This window comes from Sprattus sprattus (genome assembly GCF_963457725.1).
Source record: "Sprattus sprattus genome assembly, chromosome: 3".
NCBI classification, from domain to species: Eukaryota; Metazoa; Chordata; class Actinopteri; order Clupeiformes; family Clupeidae; genus Sprattus; species Sprattus sprattus.
In genome coordinates this window covers 55,070,937-55,089,479 of record NC_137922.1, presented here as the reverse complement: position 1 = coordinate 55,089,479, position 18,543 = coordinate 55,070,937, and the positions used below count along the sequence as shown (strand labels likewise).

General features: G+C 43.3%; 1 protein-coding gene across 1 annotated transcript in view; it reads right to left on the bottom strand.

Moving 5' to 3' along the window:
• LOC308362861 (NACHT, LRR and PYD domains-containing protein 1 homolog) overlaps positions 1 to 15,756 on the bottom strand; it is a gene marked incomplete at its 5' end in the record, with an annotated part of 43,016 nt that extends 27,260 nt beyond the window's left edge. The window contains 6 exons of the mRNA XM_080835589.1: positions 3,769 to 5,619; positions 6,587 to 6,661; positions 7,734 to 7,808; positions 8,898 to 9,014; positions 12,901 to 12,951; positions 14,567 to 15,756. Coding sequence (XP_080691715.1) covers positions 3,769 to 5,619; positions 6,587 to 6,661; positions 7,734 to 7,808; positions 8,898 to 9,014; positions 12,901 to 12,951; positions 14,567 to 15,756 — 3,359 coding nt within the window. The remainder of the gene's footprint in view (positions 1 to 3,768; positions 5,620 to 6,586; positions 6,662 to 7,733; positions 7,809 to 8,897; positions 9,015 to 12,900; positions 12,952 to 14,566) is intronic.
• Positions 15,757 to 18,543: the final 2,787 nt, after the last annotated feature.

Here is an 18,543-nt window from a genome sequence, read left to right as displayed (position 1 = left end):
ACCCCATACATTTGTGCCCCATACACACACACACCCCTTCTAGGGGTGTAAATCACACCCATCATGGCGATTCGATTCAGTATCGATTTCCTGACCCAACGATTCGATTATTTTCGATACTCATGAATACACAACGATACGATTCGATTTCGATTCGATTAATTTGTTCTTTTTTTTACCTTACAGGCTAGACAATGTTTCAGATTTGAAATAAATCAATGAAAGCTGTTATATCGTTATGCATTTTATTTCAGAAACAACAGCCAATAACAGAAGTAGAAAAGTTGTACTCCACCTAGGCCTATGACAACCTCATTCACTGAAAAATAATAATGCCCCTGTTATAGATTCTGAAAGGCCTTGCATCAAAAAGTACTGTACAAAGTACAAAGTGTTAAGTAACAAAAATAGGCCTATACCACATTCACTATAGAATAACAATACTCAACAAAATCAGTGCAAAAGTGCACTAGCAGCAAACGGTAACAAAAAATAGGCCTGTAGTTAATTCAATTTAAAATGACAATGCTCCACAAAATCAGTGCAATGAGTGCAAATGTGCACTAGTAGCAGCAAATGGTAACAAAAAATACCCCTGTAGGCCTACTTCATTCACTTTAAAATAAAAATACTCATCAAAGTGCACTAGCAACAAAAATTAAAAAAAAAAAAAAAAAAAAAAAAAAAAATCTTTTTTTTTTTTTTTTAAATCAATACTCTTGCGGACGTGTCGATGCATCGTATCGTCGGCTGTTGGATCGATGCATCGATGCAAAACGGTTCTTTTTTACACCCCTAACCCCTTCCTCCACATCAAATGGTGTCCCTCACACACTGCATCATCATCCTTCACTCATCACAGGGAGCCACTAAGAGAAGTCCCTCTCCAAAGACTGAGACAGAAACACATACACACACACACACACACACAATGTGTTTCATCGGTCATAGGGTGCAACACACACACACACACACACACACACACACAAACATACATACACACACACACACATACACACACACACACACACACACACACAAACACACACTCCATTTACACATTCTCACCGCTTCACAGGGTATATAACATACCAACAAATGCAAACACACGCTCGGTGCCCCATACACACAAACCACTCATCACAGGTATCAAACACAAAATCATTCATTCATTCATTCATTAAACATATTCACACACACCACACATATACACCATGTAATCCACATGTCACAAGATGCCACACACACAAGCACAAACAGTGCACTACATATTTCACCAGATGCCACACAGTCTGTGATGGCCAAGCCGGTGAGCAGTGCCCCACATGGCTGAGTACAGCCAAACGAAGGCAATGTAAGAGGCATGGTGTTGGATGGGTGACACTACCCCAGAGGATTCTCATAGGAAATCCTCCCCACCCAGGTGTCTCTGGTTGTCCCTCACAGGTGCACTGCATCAATCAGGCAATCAGGAGCCTTTTTAACCTCAACCCGAGGAGAAGGAAGCCAGACTGTCTTGAGCCACTGAGGAGTGAGAACCAGACGCCTTCCAAGACAGTCTCAGGGTAAGAGGCCTGTGGCCTGCCTTTTGTATACGTGAAGAGGAATCATTGTGTCTATCTCTCCCTCCGGTTATGGTTATGATTATGGACTTTGTATTTGTTGAGTTGTGGTGCACTATTGTTGCAGCTCACGTTGCATTCGGATGAAATAATAAATGATGGAATTATCTTTAGCCGTTCTTGGCGTATTATTTATTCAGGCTGCTGTAGTTGCATATGTAATGCAATGCTGTATTGTGTGGATTGAAAAAAGCGGACTGGAGGTTCTTCTAAGTTCGTCTTCTCTGATGAGTCCGATTTCACAGTAGGTGCAAGACTCTCTGGCTTGTAGGCCTCTCCAGGTCTCCGTCTAACCATCAGACGACCATGTGTTGGGCAAAGCTGAAAATTGGACTCATCAGAGAAGACGAACTAGAAGACCCTCCAGTCCGCTTTTTTCAATCCTTATGGTCTTTTACAAACCTCAGCCAGGCAAAGTACAACGTTGTCCCGGATGAAAAACTTGCTTCCTTTAGCTCTGACAATGTTCCCCAACTCTGAGAAGTGTTTTTTCCAGCAGGGCAATGCTCCATGCCACACAGCCAGGCCAGTAAAGGTGTGGATGGAGTACCACCAGATCAGGACCCGGTCATGGCCAGCCCAATTTCGAGACCTGAATCCCATAAAAAACCTCTGAAATGTGATCAAGAGGAAGATGGATGGTCACAAGCCATGAAAAGAAGCCGAGCTGCTTGAATTCTTGCGCCAGGAGTAGCATAAAGTCACCCAACGGCAATGTGAAAGATTGGTGGAGAGCATGCCAAGACACATGAAAGTTGTGATTTTAAATCAAGGTTATTCCACCAAATATTGGTTTTTGAACTCTTCCTAAGTGTAAGCATGAGTATTGAGTAGTTTAAAAATGAATATGAGCTTGTTTTCTTTGCATTATTCGAGATCTGAAGACACTGCATCTTTTTTGCTATTTTGACCAATTGTCATTTTTCTGCAAATAAATTATCTAAATGACAATATTTTTATTTGAAATTTGGTAGGAATGTTGCCAGTAGGTTATAGAATAAAACAAAAATGTACATTTTACTTTAACACATACCAATAAATAGTAAAACCAGAGAAACTGATAATTTTGAAGTGGTCTCTTAATTTTTTCCGCGGCTGTATATAAAGGTTTATACCACAAGATGGCGCTAAGGTACAGACTATAAAAGGGGGATTTGCACTATGCTAGTTCAGTATTATGCAGTACGTGATATAATGAACATATCTCAACAGTGTTTTGTTTTCGGCACAGTCGCAGGCAGACAGCCGAACTTCGTGCTCTCATGCAATCCCAATGAGAGCGACACGAACTTCGTCTGAGCAAAATGTGCACGCAGAGACTATGGCGGCCGAAATTAGACTATGGCGGTGCGCCATAGTCTCGTCAATGTGTGGGAAACACTGCCTTTGTGCGCCCCCTCCCTTTTCCCCCTTCAGTTTGTAAAATAAACTCCTTAGTTCTGTTCACCGCAACTCCTGTGTCTGGCTACTCCTTTCCAGTTTAGTGTACCCGCTGTTTGCCCTTCCAAGGCCAGGCTCCCACAAGACACACAGACACACTTGTCACCAATGAAGGATCGCCCCCTTCAAATACATACCATACTTCTCCTATTACAGGATCCCATGAAAACACAAACACTGTAGTTCACCCATTCCTATCAGCCCCCCTCACACACCCCATATTTCAGTCATCACAGGGATACACTCACACACACACTTTAGTGTGCCCATCATTGACACACACTTAACCCCCCTCCTGCCAAAGGGTAACAGAGAGCTTCCCCCCAGACGAACACCTGTTGGTAATCTTTTAGGCCATTGTTTAGTATGTTAATTCTGAATCCCTATAAGAGTTACTGATTCATGTCACAATTAAGAGGACAGCCGCAAAAGGAGACGGAAGACAACCATGAAAAGTATTTGGATAAATGAAATAAGCCACCTTTCAGAGTTCTCTTACTCACTACCAGCTAACTTGAACCAAGGACTCTTTCACACACACCCCTTACACATGACACACACAGGCCTCCCCCCCACAAACACACACACACACACACACACACACACAAACACCCCACACACACCCCTTACGCATGACACACACACCACTCCCACTCACACAACCACACAGACTCTGTCACTCTACCTCTCTCAGTAACTTACTTACTCAGCTGATGTGGATGCTGTGACCACTGGCATCAGGCTCTGAAGAACTTCATCTGGACTGGGGAGTTCAGTCAGATCTTCCTCTGGTGTCTTTATGTATTTCAGCAGATCAAACTCATCCAGTTGCTCTTCTGAAATCTCAAACCTAAACCTCCCAGTCTTCCACGCTCCTCGTGATAGCCTGACTACAGACAAAGTTCCTGAGCTCCTGTCAATGATCTCCACTAGACCACTGTGATTCAACTCATTCAGACAGTAAAGCAGGTTAACCATTGTGTCTGAAGAATCTTCATAGCTTTCGAGATTGTCCTCTCTGATCTTCTCATTTCTGATCTTCTCCTCATCTCTGATCTTCTCCTTGACGTACTGGACAGTTTGCTCTGAGCTCTGTGATTGGCTTCTTGTCTGTGGCAGCAGGTGCCTTAAGAGATTCTGATTGGACTCCAGAGAGAGGCCAAGAAGGAAGCGGAGGAAAAGGTCCAGGTGTCCATTCTCACTCTGTAAGGCCAGATCCACTGCAGTCTTGTGTAGGTCATGAAGTGTTGAAGCTCTGAACAAAGCAGAGCGCTGAGAGGTTTGCGTTTGGTCAGGCAGGTTTCCCTCTCTGTTGCTGAAGCAGAGGAAAACATATAAAGCTGCAAGAAACTCCTGAATGCTCAGATGCACGAAGCTGAACACCTTCCCCTGGTACAGCCCAGCCTCCTCTCTGAAGATCTGAGAACACACTCCACTGTACACTGAAGCTTCTGTGACATTTATGCCACACTCTCTCAGGTCTTCCTCATAGAAGATCAGATTTCCCTCCTCAAGCTGTTGGAAAGCCAGTTTCCCCAGCTTGAAAATTATCTCTTCATCTGTCTCTTTTCTCCCTGTGTACTTGTGCTTTTTCATGCTTGTCTGAATGATCAGGAAGTGTGTATACATTTGAGTTAGAGACCTTGGCATTTGTAAACTCCCCGATTCATCTGAAGTTCTCTCCACAACAGTGGCGGTGATCCAGCAGAAGACTGGAATGTGGCACATGATGTAGAGGCTCCTGGATGACTTCAGGTGTGTGATGGTTCTGCTAGCCAAATTCTCATCACTGATTCTCTTCCCAAAGTACTCATCTTTCTGTGGGTCGTTGAATCCTCTTATTTCAGTCAGCTGATCCACACACTCAGGAGGGATCAGATGAGCTGCTGCTGGTCGGGTGGTGATCCAGAGGCGAGCAGAGGGAAGCAGATTCCCCTTGATGAGGTTTGTCAGCAGCACGTCCACTGAGGCTGGCTCTGTCACATCACAACACCTTGGGTTGGAGTGGAAATCTAGAGGGAGTCGACACTCATCCAGACCATCAAAGATAAACATGTGCTCTGACCTGCTGAAGAGTGCTTGAAGTTCTATTTCTGGGTGAAAGTGTTGAAGAAGCTCCAGCAGACTGATTTTCTTGTCCTTCATCAGGTTCAGCTCTCGGAAAGGAAGAGGAATTATGAAGAAGACATCCTGATTGGCTTTTCCTTCAGCCCAATCTAGAATGAACTTCTGCACAGAGACTGTTTTTCCAATGCCAGCCACTCCCTCTGTCAGCACTGTTCTTATGTGTTTGTCTTGTCCAGATAAGGGTTCAAAGATGTCACTGCAATTGATTTGTATGTCTTGATCTGCTTCTCTCCAGGATCGTCTCTCTATCTGTCTGACCTCATGTTCATTATTGACCCATCCTCTTCTCCCCTGTGTGATGTAGAGCTCTGTGTAGATCTCATGGAGGAGTCTGGTGTCTCCCTGATGTGGTACTCCCTCAACCAGCTGATATTTCCCCTTCAGAGTGGAACTGAATTTCTCACGGACCTCTGTCTCTTCTGGTGTCCATCTAGATCAATGACAGAATCACACGCTTACAGATGAACATCATCACAGAACAACTTTTAGGAATAATGTCAACAAAATATCATCACAATATTCATACAATATTCCTACCAGATTCAGAATGTCTATCTGTAGTAAAATATTAGCTTCATACCTATTAGAAAGGACTTAAGCTCATGACACCATAATGCAGTAATTTTGTCTCAAACACACTTATCAGACACAGTGTTTTTTTCCCGATATGATCACAATGTGAATATGCATGGGGGTTCTACACTGTGACAGACACTGACAGACATGGAGGGTCAGTTTGCAGGTGACTGACAAACAATTACGTTTATTTCATTCATACACTCATCGTTAAGACAAAGTATGGTTCATAAAAAAAACAATCACATTATAACTAATACTACAGCAACATTCGATGCTCAGTTCAGAAGAGCTCATATACTCATCGATACCACACAGTAAGGTCCTTCACATCAACGGATTAAATAACATCATAACTATACTATAGCAACAATCAATGCTTAATTCAAATGGGCATGGGTCTCAATCTCAAATTAACCAGGGACCGATGAGCGTCCAGTCTGGTCATTGGGGGGCCATATTTTTTTTTAACGATAGAAGACATTCCTCCAAAATACCTATTTTAAATGATTTTGTTGCCATTTCCTGACTTCCGCAAAGAAAAAATAATTTTTAACGCAGATAGATCTTTGAAGTTCCAGGTGTTGCTAAGCAATGCATTTGTTGTTGTTTTAATTATTATTCTGAGGAGCCTCTGGGCCGGATGAAATCGCTTGGGGGCCGGAATTGGCCCGCGGGCCAGAGTTTGAGACCCCTGCACTAGGGGAAATACATATAACAGAGTAAAGAGGGTTCTAGAACGTAACTGTCATAAACAGAATCAAAGGTGGCTTGAAGAGGATTTTGGTGACTGCCTGACATAATATCATCCATGATCTCACCTGTGTTCTGCAGGAGAGTGCCTCTCTGTCTCGTCTGTCCTCTTGGGCCCTGTGTCTGATGCCCCCTGCTGGACGCTGTGAACACAACATTACTCACTTTAGGGTTTTCTCATCCCTCCCTCGGAAAGACTATCCTGGTCACCACACCCACCCGCACACACAAACACACACACACACACACACAAACAATAGAAAATACATAAATACATAAATACAGCTTTCAGGAGGGAATAGACCCCACTGGCGATGCGTTGCGCTAGCAACCTGTAGCAGCAGCATCTGTGGCTGATAGAGCCAAGTAGATGCACCCAACTAAGCTACAGAAGAACAAACCAAAACAATAACCCTACAGTCAGCAAGGGCAGGGGTGGAAGATGACTCACAGGCAGACCACATGGCTTTGGACTTTGGCATGTCTTTGACTACAATAAAGGTGATGCACACATTTACGGCCATTTAATAATAAGGAGAATAAGGGGAATAAGGAGAAAGCTTTTCATGTTGGCAGGCATCAAGCAGCTGGTGAACAGCAAAGAAAAACCAAGCAGAATAAGAAGGAAACATGTAAGGGGCAGAAACTAAAGGTAATATAGCCAGGGTCATCTTAAGGCAAGGACGTGGCACGGTGGCTCAGGTGCTTGCACTGCCGCCTCACAGCAAGAAGGTCATGGGTCGATTTCCGCATGGGGCGCTGTTGGTCCTGGGGGATAGGTTCTCCCCAGGCCTTCAGTGCTCAGGTGGGTTATCTCCCGGGCCTTTCTGTGTGGAGTTTGCATGTTCTCCCCGTGTTCACAAGGGGTTTCCTCCACTAAGAACCCCAACAGAAAAACATCCAGAAGAACTGAACCAAGACGGATCACTTGACTTGGTCCTCGGACGCCTAATGGCTGCCCACTGCTCCTGGGGGGTCCGGGAGGAAGGACAGTCCAGGATGTGAGAAATGCGGAGATAAAATTCACTGTGACCTCAGGCCTGCGTGTGCGTGTGTCCTGATTGCCACTATATATGCACGTGTGTTTTACTGTGTGTTGTTTGTGCTAATAAAAACTGACTGAAGTCAGCCTTGTTAATGAGGAATGAACTCCATTAATATTGGTTTGAAGAGGATTTTGGTGACTGCCTGACAGAATGTCATCCATGATCTCACCTGTGTTCTGCAGCAGAGTCCCTCTCTGTCTCGTCTGTCCTCTTGGACTCTGTGTCTGATGCCCCCTGCTGGACGCTGTTAGCACAACATAATCCTAAAGTGAGTATTCTCACTCCTCCCTCAAAAAGACCATCCTGGTCTCCACACCCACACCCCAACCCACAAAAAAAACAAAATAAATAAATAAATACAATTGCAAGGAGGGAATAGACCCGACCGGGGCTGCTTTAGGCTAGCAACCTGCAGCAGCAGAGCCAAGAAGAGTCACCCAAGTAAGCCACAGAAGAACAAACCAAAACAATAACCCTAGAGTCAGCGAGGGCAGGGGTGAAAGATGACTCGCAGGCAGGTCACATGGCTTTGGACTTTGGCATGGCTTTGACTACAAGAAAGGGGATGCACACATTTACGGCCATTTCGGGGAATAGGGAGAAAGATCTTCAGGTTGGCAGGCATCATGCAGCTGGTAAACAGCAAAGAAAAACCAAGCAGAATAAGAAGGAAACATGTAATGGGCAGAAACCAGAGGTAAGATAGCCAGGGTCCTCTGAAGTCAAGGAATGGAATAACATCAATGTTGTTTTAAAAAGAGTTTAAAAGCTTTGAAGGATACAGCAGAGTATCAATTGAATTGAAAGGGTGAGATAATTTATTATTATGGCATGGAGAGATATGGAGTTTGTCAGAAAGGTAGCAAGGAGAAGTAAGGTCAAGAAAAGTCAAGTTGACAGGTTGAGATAGAGAGGCTGATTCGAGAAAGGAGGCAGCTGAAAAAGCAATTGAAACAAGCAGATGATGAACAGAGAGAAGTTATCAGTCAACTGCAGGCATCACAATGTGAATATGCAGGGGGGTTCTACACTGTAATAGACACTGACAGACATAGAGGGCAGGGCAGACATAGACAGACATAGAGGGCAGAATTGCAGGTGACTGTCAAACAATTACAGTTATTTAACTCATATACTCCTTCACACAAACAGAATAGATCACATCATAACTAATACTATAGCAACATTCAATGCTCAGTTCAGAAGAGCCACTAGGGTAAATACATATAACAGCGTAAAGAGGGTTCTAGAACATTACTGTCATAAACAGAATCAAAGGTGGTTTGAAGAGGATTTTGGTGACTGCCTGACAGAATGTCATCCATGATCTCACCTGTGTTCTGCAGCAGAGTCCCTCTCTGTCTCCTCCGTCCTCTTGGACTCTATGCCTGATGCCCCCTGCTGGACGCTGTTGAAGCGAGTATTCTCTCGCCTCCCTCGGAAAGACCATCTTGGAATGGAACAATCAGAGGAAAATTGCTGTCTTTTCTCCAAACAAAGCGGATTACATTGTGACCAAATCATTCTATCTTGGACTCATCTGTCCACAGAATGGACTTCCAGAAGGCCTCTGGTTTGTCCAAGTACTCTCTGGCAAAGTTGCTGCCAGAGAGGTCCACAACTCTTTAGAGGTGATGTGTGGGTTAGCTTTTATTTAATAATTATTTAATTATTCAACCTCATTACTACCCCTAAATTGCCCCCATCCCAACTTTTTTGGGAATGTGTTGCAGGCCTGAATGGCAGGAATGGATGTATATTTACCAATCAAATGAAGTTGACTAGACAAAACATGAAATATCTTGTGTTCATACTGTCTGTAATGAAATACAAGTCGAGGTACGTTTATAAATCACTGCTTTCATTTTTGATTGCATTTTCCATACCGTCGCTTTTTCTGATTTGGGGTTGTAGACACGCCCCCTTCAGAGGCTCCGTTCTTCTTCTTCGAATTATTAGAGCCCATCACATCTGTAAACACACACACACACACACACACACACACACACACACACACACACACACACACACACACACACACACACACAGAGAATGGTGTAATTTGATTGGCTGTTGAGCTCAAATATCAGCAACACGTCGGCAGAGTCGGAGACACACCTTGGATTAAGAGGTGTGAGCCTTAAAGGCACAGTCTGATTATAATCCATTGCATTATTTGTCAAATTCAGCAGCATTCTGCTCATGTTACTCTAGCTGTTGGTCCAGTTTGTGCGCTCTAAAAAACTCTGGTGTTGCTGCACAGTCCTGGCACTGTAACTGGGAGACAAACAAAGTGACTTGGCCCCAGCCTATGTTTCGATCAACCATCTTGCTTCAGGAGCATGAGAAGGAGAGGTGTATTTGATTAGCTGTTAAGGTCGTTTATCATCACCCTTTACCACAGCAGCAAACTTTGGGATGCCCTCAAACAAAAGAGGAACATCAAACCTTATCGTTATTCATGGACATAATGAAAATAATGAGTATTTTAAACATATTTAAAATTCCATGAAGACACCTTTGCGAAAACCTGGAAAATATACTATTCCTTTGCTCCTTCATTTCATGAATTCATACGTGATTCTGATTTGTGATTCTTCTTCTGTTTACTGTATAAAACCTTGGTGTTTTAATTGGTTGCAATCTCAGTGTGAAAGCAATAACTACATTTTTTTCATCTCAAAATCAAAAACTACTACAGATGCAGCTGCTAGAGTTCACAATACTCCAATACTTAAGTCCTTACTTGCTTCCAGTAAGTTACATAACTGATTTTAAGGCACTGCTGCTTGCTTATAATTCACTAAATGGACCAAACCACCAAAGGACCAAATTACCCCTCAGATTTGTTTCAGCAGTACACACCTGCTAGACCCCTTAGATCACTGAAAACAAATCTGTTGGTAATACTTACTGACAGAACATGGCAAAGCTCCATATGTAAGCAGTTTCGAATCTAGACTCAGAACCCACACTGTCAGATCCCTTTTGTTGACTGATTTTAATACTCTCTCTATGTTTACTATTCTTTTAATATAATTGACCTAGAAAAAAAGGGCCAACTCATTACGCAGTGGTACAGGCCCAGGACACAAGAATCATAACAACAACAACTAGAGATGCACCGATGCATCGGCCGTACATCGGTATCGGCCGATGTTTGCCTCTTTTAATGTTATCGGCCTATCGGTAATAAACTTGACTTTCACCGATGGTACTGGCCGATGTTTACGGCAGGCAGTTTTTAAAGAAAAATATTGTATTATATTCGTTTTAATCTTGAATTTATATGGCATTCCATAAGGGTTTATGCTTGTGTTTTGTAAGGCTGCATTGCAAGCATCTGTTTACAGTTGAAATGATGTCTTGATGCCTGGTGATATTATATTAAATAAAGTTTAGTTAAACTAAAGATTGTTTCATAAATCTGATTGAATTTGTGCTCATTCAAAATTAAGAGTGATAAAGGGCTGACATAATTTAACACATTGCTTTTTAGATAATGATTTCATTATTTTCCTGGCACAAAAGGGTGAATGAATAACAACAAAAACAAAATAAACAAATATCGATATCGGTATCGGTATCGGCTATATTGTTGTTTTGAACATCGGTATCGGTATCGGCCAAGAATTTCCATATCGGTGCATCCCTAACAACAACTCATTGACGAAAAATGAGGTTAACATTAGCATTAATCAAAAGCATTAGCCAACAGAGACCCAGTGAGCTGCAAACCTGCTTGTATTAAAGCCAATTAGAGCAGGTCAATTAAAGTTGTGTAGAGTTGTGGCTACCCCAAGTGTAGAGGTTTAAAGATCTTGAATAAAATGCAATGGCTTACACTACTTGAATAAAAATATAAATCTCCGCTTTTATTCTTTGATACAAAACTGACTTAAAACACTTCGCAAATGAAATAAAAGATTCCTAAAAGTTATCAGTTGACAGTTGCAGGTAAGAAAACCGTTTGCTTCCACCGGTATCAAGATCTGAATCTCAAAACAGAAAGTAAACATAATTAAGCCAGAGTTGGCTTGCTCTTAAAGAGGCAGTACGCTATTTCCCACATATTAACCAAATCACCTTCATTCTAGCATGTTTTTATCCTATTTAGTACTTTAACCATCAAATTAACTTTAATAATCAAAATTATATCTTTTTAACATGAATTCTTATTTACAATACAATGCTTAACACTTTGGCCTCTACATACCCGGCCCCTAATTGCTTTCTATCATAGAAACAATTACAACTTTCTTTCTTTTAAGTAAACTCAGTAACAGTCCTTCTCATACTGCTTCCTGAAGTAAGCAGAGTTTAGTTATTGGCCTCTCAAGTTCATTCGTCTTTGTCTTGACTCGAACCTTGCGGACCACTCCCTGCTCATCCTCCATAGTCTTGACGATTCTTCCCATCAGCCATGATCCCCTGGGGGCCGATTCATCGACAATCAAAACTACATCTCCCGGGATGAAGTTCCGTGATGGATGGTTCCATTTCTGTCTCTTCTGAAGTTGAGGCAGATATTCCTTGGTCCAGCGCTTCCAGAATAGATCACTCATATACTGAACTTGCCTCCATCTTTTACGCGCATAGGTATCCTCCTTATGGAAGAGTCCTGGTGGTAAGTTGGGGTTAGTCTTAAGCAGGAGTAAGTGCTGTGGGGTAAGAGCTTCCAGATCATTCATGTCGTTGGAAGGCATGGTAATAGGCCTGCTGTTCAGAATGGCTTCACATTCACAGAAGAACGTCTGAAGACCTTCCTCATCCAAGCTTTGTTCTCTCAGTGTAGCACCCATGATTTTCCTGATGGAGCGGATGATTCTCTCCCACACCCCTCCATGGTGGGATCCGGATGGTGGATTGAATAACCATTTGATGTCACGTTGGAGCAAGCTGTTCTCAATTTGTGAAGTATTCCACTCCTTTATTAACTTTTTGAGCTCATGATTAGCTCCAACAAAGTTGGTCCCATTGTCAGACCTCATCTCTTTCACTTGACCTCTTCTTGCAATGAAGCGACGCAGAGCTTGAATAAATGAGTCCGTTTCCAATGATGTTGCCATTTCTATGTGGGCCGCACGACATGCAAGGCAGGTAAATATCACCCCATATCTTTTTACAGATGATCTTCCGCGTTTAATGCTGAATGGCCCAAATAGATCCACTCCAGTTCTGGTGAAGGGTGGTTCGTCTGATACAACTCTGTTTCTTGGTAAGTCCGCCATCATTTGTGTGCCCGATGCACCATGTTGTCTTCGACAGATAGTACACCGAGACAGCATTCTTCTGATTGATGAGGGAGCATCGATAATCCAGTATTTTTGACGTACATGAGACAAGACATGATTACGTCCACTGTGTCCCAGCCGCTCATGTGAATCCTGGAGAATCAAATCAGCCACACGATGGTTCTTAGGGAGGATCATCGGGTGCTTGGCTTCGGCTGGCATGGATGCTCGACTGAGCCTCCCTCCAACACGAAGGATTCCGTCTTCAAGTTGTGGATTCAGTCTGAAGATTCGACTACTTTTCTTGATCAAGTCCTTTCTCCGAAGAGCAGATATCTCTTCCTGGAACCTACTTTGCTGACAATGGCTGATGATATCCGTCTCAGCTTGTCGCATGTCGTCCACGGTCAGGTAAGTCTGTTTGAGACTCTTTTTGTAGCTCAACATCTCCATGTTCACCTGTTGTTGATCACTGTACAATACATTCATCTCCTTTCTCTTCCTTGACAGGTTTACAAGGGTTCCTTTGAGTCGTGTGAGCCACGCCACAGCCTTCTTGAGACGAGTCCATGAAGAATAGTATTGAATTAGTTGTTGCATTGCATCAGTGCTTTCTTCTGCTGTTGTAGCATTGACAAGTATGCCTTTCTTGACCTCAGGATCTTCAGCTGTGAGCTCTTCTAGGTGATCGTGCTTGTCTGGCCATTCTCTTTCAGGTTTACTGAGGAAGATAGGCCCTGCAATCCAAACTCTGTTCTTCATGAAGACACTCACCTTTTGTCCCCTGGAGGCGCAATCAGCAGGATTCAACTGAGTGTTGACGTAACTCCATTGCTGCACTTTCGATGCTTGTAAGATTATGGCAATCCTGTTCGCCACAAATGTCTTGAATCTGATGTTCTCATTTGCTAAGTACTTGAGTACGGCAGTACTGTCTGTCCAAAACCTGGAATCTGACAGTGGCAACTGTAGTTCTTTCCTCAGCATGACATCTACCTTCACAGCCAAGGCAGCCGCTGTCAGCTCCATCCGTGGGATAGTTGGTGATTTGAGAGGGGCAACCCTTGCCTTTCCCAAGACGAATGAGCAGTGTATTTGGTTGCTGCTGTTCTTCTGAACTAAGTAAGTAACAGTACCGTAGCCTTGTTCGCACGCATCACAAAAGTGATGCAGCCAAGCTTGCACTGTTTTCCCAAACTCAGGTGGCTTAAAGCACCGATCCACTTCAAAGTCAGTGAGCTGTTGAAGTTCTGCAGTCCACTCTGTCCATTGTTGTGCGAGATGTTCTGGCACAGTGTCATCCCAGCCTGTTCTTAGTCTACACAATTCTTGCAGGATGTTTCTAGCAGGCAGTATGACTGGTGACAACATTCCCAGTGGGTCATAGACTGAACTCATCGTAGACAGGATTCCTCTTCTAGTGAGAGGCTTCTGCTCTATGTGCACATGGAACTTGAACTGATCTGACCGGATACACCACTGCACTCCTAAAGCTCTCTTGATGGCGAGTGAATCCTGGTCAAGATCGAGATCTTTGACTTCTGTTGCCCGGTCCTCAAGTGGAATGTTTAACAACACATTTCGATTGTTCGTCGTCCACTTTGTCAGTCTAAAGCCTCCTGTTTGACAGATGGCCTTCAAGTCTTGGAGTAGTTTGACTGCTTCTTGTTCAGTGGCAACTGACCTCAAACAATCATCGACATAAAAGTTATTTAAGACTGTATCCAATACTGATACATCAAACATGTTCTTGTTGTCCTCGGCGCACCTTCTCAACGCATAACTCGCGCAGCTTGGTGAGGAGGTGGCTCCGAACAAGTGTACCTCCATTCTGTACTCTTGCAGCTCTTTTGAGGTGTCGCCGTCCGGCCACCACAAAAACCTGAGGAGGTCAGCATCTTCTGGTGGGACTTTGACCTGGTGGAACATCGATTCCACATCCGCCATGACTGCGACTCGCTCTTGACGGAATCTAGTCAAGACACCAACCAGACTGCTTGTCATGTCAGGCCCCTGCAGTAACTGTTCATTGAGTGTGGTTCCTTGATATGAAGCGCCACAGTCGAATACCACTCGTATTTTATGCTTCTTAGGGTGGTAGACACCGTGATGCGGAATAAACCACACCTTTCCATCACTCCGTTTTAGTTCTTCATCTGGGACTTTAACAGCGTAGCCCTTGTTTATTACCTCATTCATGAAGCGAACATAGTCCTCCTTGAACGTCTGATTTCTCTGAAGCTTCTTTTTCATGTTGAGCGCTCGTTGCTCTGTCATTGCTCTGTTATTGGGCATTTTTACATCTTTGTTCTTCAATGGCAGACCAATAGAGTAATGGCCGTTGACCAGCTTTGCTGATTTGGAGACTCTGTCCATAAACAGTTGGTCTTCCTTAGACATTTCGAACTGCTCTCCTTGAGCATTCTCAGGAAAATCGTACTTGAATTGCTGAGTCCACAAGTCTTCAAGTCGAGCCACTGAGATCCGATTCATTTGGATCTGTGGGTATCCATTCTTTGTCCAGCTCCTGATGTTCTCACGCAGCGGTCCGTTTACTGTCCATCCCAAAGCTGTGCGTACTGCATACGGCCCATCCTTGACGCTGCGGATTACCTCTTCTGGCTCCAAAGCCTTGGCCACATCAGTTCCAATCAGAAGACCGATATCCGCGTTGATCGATGGGATTCGTACACCTCGTAGATGTGGCCACCTATCCACATCTTCTTGGGTTGGAATGTTCTCTTTACTTGCGGGGATAACCTTCTGTGCGAAAACACCTGTGAGCTCGATAAAGTCATCACCTTCCAGGTTACTCACTTCCAGGTCTGGTACAGCTTGGCATGAGACTGTCCTTTGGTCTCCCATAGTAGTGAGTAGAATGTTCACATTTTTTCCTTGCAGGTGAAGGTCGTTCGCCAGCTTGTTGGTGCAGAAGGAGGCGTTACTCCCTGGATCCATGAATGCATAACAAGTCAGCACCTTGTTGCCTGTCTTTGCCTTTACTCTCACAGGAACGATGGCGAGGACACTACCTGTACCCCCGGCCCCAGTCTGAGAGCATGCCTGCCCTGCATCCACAAATCCACTGACAACGGTTTGTTCTTCCTTTGGAGACTCCTCTTTTGGCTCCTCCTGTGAAGCCTCTTCCTTTGGTAAGTCTTTAAACTTCTGATTTATGTGTAAGAGCGTAGGGTGTGTCGCTGAACATATCTGACAACTCTTCTTTTCTTTACAGGCATTACTCATGTGTCCTCCTATAAGACAACTGAAGCAAAGTCCTTTGCTCCTAATGAATTCAAGCTTTTCTTTGTGCATCTTTCTTTGGAGTTTCTTGCACTGTTCCATGGTGTGATCTCCCTGACAGAAGATACAATGTTTCATGAAGGCTTTCATGTTTGTTCCCTTCTCCCAAGATTTCTTGGTTCCGGCACCAGCAGCATCTTTCTCAGCTTTCTGTTCTTTGACTTCAGTGGCTAATGTTGTGACATTTTTCTTTCCACTTGGCCTTTCAGTCTGCCGCTTTGTTTGTCCTGAGATTTCACCAAACACAGGGTGTGCTGCCATTTCAGCCTGTCTGCTGACAAATGACACCACGTCTTTGAACTTTGTCCGCCGATCTTGCTTTTTCTGAATATCTATGGCGACACTCCTGAATCTCTCTCTCAGCCTGTATGGGAGCTTTGAGATGATTGTGCGCATGTTAGCAGCATTTTCCATCTCTTCTAGGTACTCTAGATCTGACATTGCATTATTGCAGTTTGTTAAAAAGAGCGCGTATGCTTCAAGCGCCTTAGTCTCATCTGCTTTAATGGTAGGCCAGTTTAAAGCCTTGTCAAGGTATGCCATGGATATCTTATATTTATCACCAAAGCGTTCCTTTAGCAGTCTCTTGGCTTCAGGGTAGCCCTGATCTGGGTCCATGTGAAAACAGCTGCGCACTAAGTCATTAGGCTGCCCATTTGTGTGCTGTTCTAGATAGTAAAGCAGATCTTTGCTGTTTTCAATCTTGCTTTCTATGCGGTGCTCAAAGGCTCTAATGAAGAGACGATATTCGAATGGATCTCCCTTGAAAACTGGAATGTTCGGTGATGGCAATGTAGATAGTCTTTGTTGCTTTAGCAGGCTTTCAGTGATGTCGTTTTGGCGTTGCATGACGGTAACCAGGTTATCTGTTTTTACAGAATTGTCCACTGAAGTGACAGGAGCTTGTATCTCATCTGTGCTTCTTCCACTAGTATGGCTATGCCGAGTTCCACCGCTAGTTACACGTCTCTTACTAGGGCTGACATCAAGTTTCCTTGGTGCAGACATCAATACATCCACCCTACTGCCTTTGGTTCTACTTGACACATCTGAACGTTCATATTTTCTTAACACCGCTAATCGTGCATCAGTTGCAGCGAGCCCTGCTTCCAGATCTAACTGTTCTTTTTCAACCTTGATCTTTAGTTCGTGCTCCTCTAAAGTCTGTCTTTTTTTCAATGTAGCTGACTTGGCTAACAGAGCAGCTCTCTCCAATTCAACCTTTAAGCGCTCAGCACGAGCTGACGACGTTGCAGAAGTATCAGAAACAGACTTAGATTTTCTGGACTTCTTGGATGTGACTGACACACTATCTTCAGGATGTATCTGATCATTAACCTTGTTAGCCTCTTCTCTGCGTAGAGTTGCATCCTGTATCCATACATTCACTTCTCTCACACATTCTCTATGCTCATTACTTCTTGGCTCAAACCAATTCCTTTGATCTGTGTTCATATTCTCTACGCAGTCAAGCTGGCAGAATATGTCTTTAACATCCGCATTTATGTTACTGAATTCCTTCATCAGTGTTTCATACTTGGTCAGCAATTCCTTTTCTATAATTTCCACATTTGCATCATCATCCATTAAAGTATGCAATTCGTTCATTTTCTCAGTAAGTTGTCCTAGTATGGCTCTTCTGGATCTTATTTTCGTTTGCAGATTATATTCCAATGCTTTAACAGTTGGTTTAACCACTCTCTTTTCCTCAGTTTGGCTTACCGTGGCTTCTGTTCCTGTCTCCGACATGATTGCTTTGATAATCTGTCCGTTTTTCACAGGTTCCACTTGCGACAGTCATGTAGCAGCAACGACCAACTCGTTGAGACCGTTAGCAATTCACTCCACTCACCAGCCACGAGCACAGCGCCTGATCATTTGAGAAAGTCAGTCCCTCGTTGAACGTCGTGTTCCAGTTTCGTAAACCTCTCCAAAGGCTTGTTGTCCTATGTCAAGCTGGTTTTCTTACTAATGTAGAGGTTTAAAGATCTTGAATAAAATGCAATGGCTTACACTACTTGAATAAAAATATAAATCTCCGCTTTTATTCTTTGATACAAAACTGACTTAAAACACTTCGCAAATGAAATAAAAGATTCCTAAAAGTTATCAGTTGACAGTTGCAGGTAAGAAAACCGTTTGCTTCCACCGGTATCAAGATCTGAATCTCAAAACAGAAAGTAAACATAATTAAGCCAGAGTTGGCTTGCTCTTAAAGAGGCAGTACGCTATTTCCCACATATTAACCAAATCACCTTCATTCTAGCATGTTTTTATCCTATTTAGTACTTTAACCATCAAATTAACTTTAATAATCAAAATTATATCTTTTTAACATGAATTCTTATTTACAATACAATGCTTAACACTTTGGCCTCTACACCAAGTCCAGGAGGTCTGTTTCCCCTGAGAAGCAACATCCCTCCTGTCAGATGTAGGGTA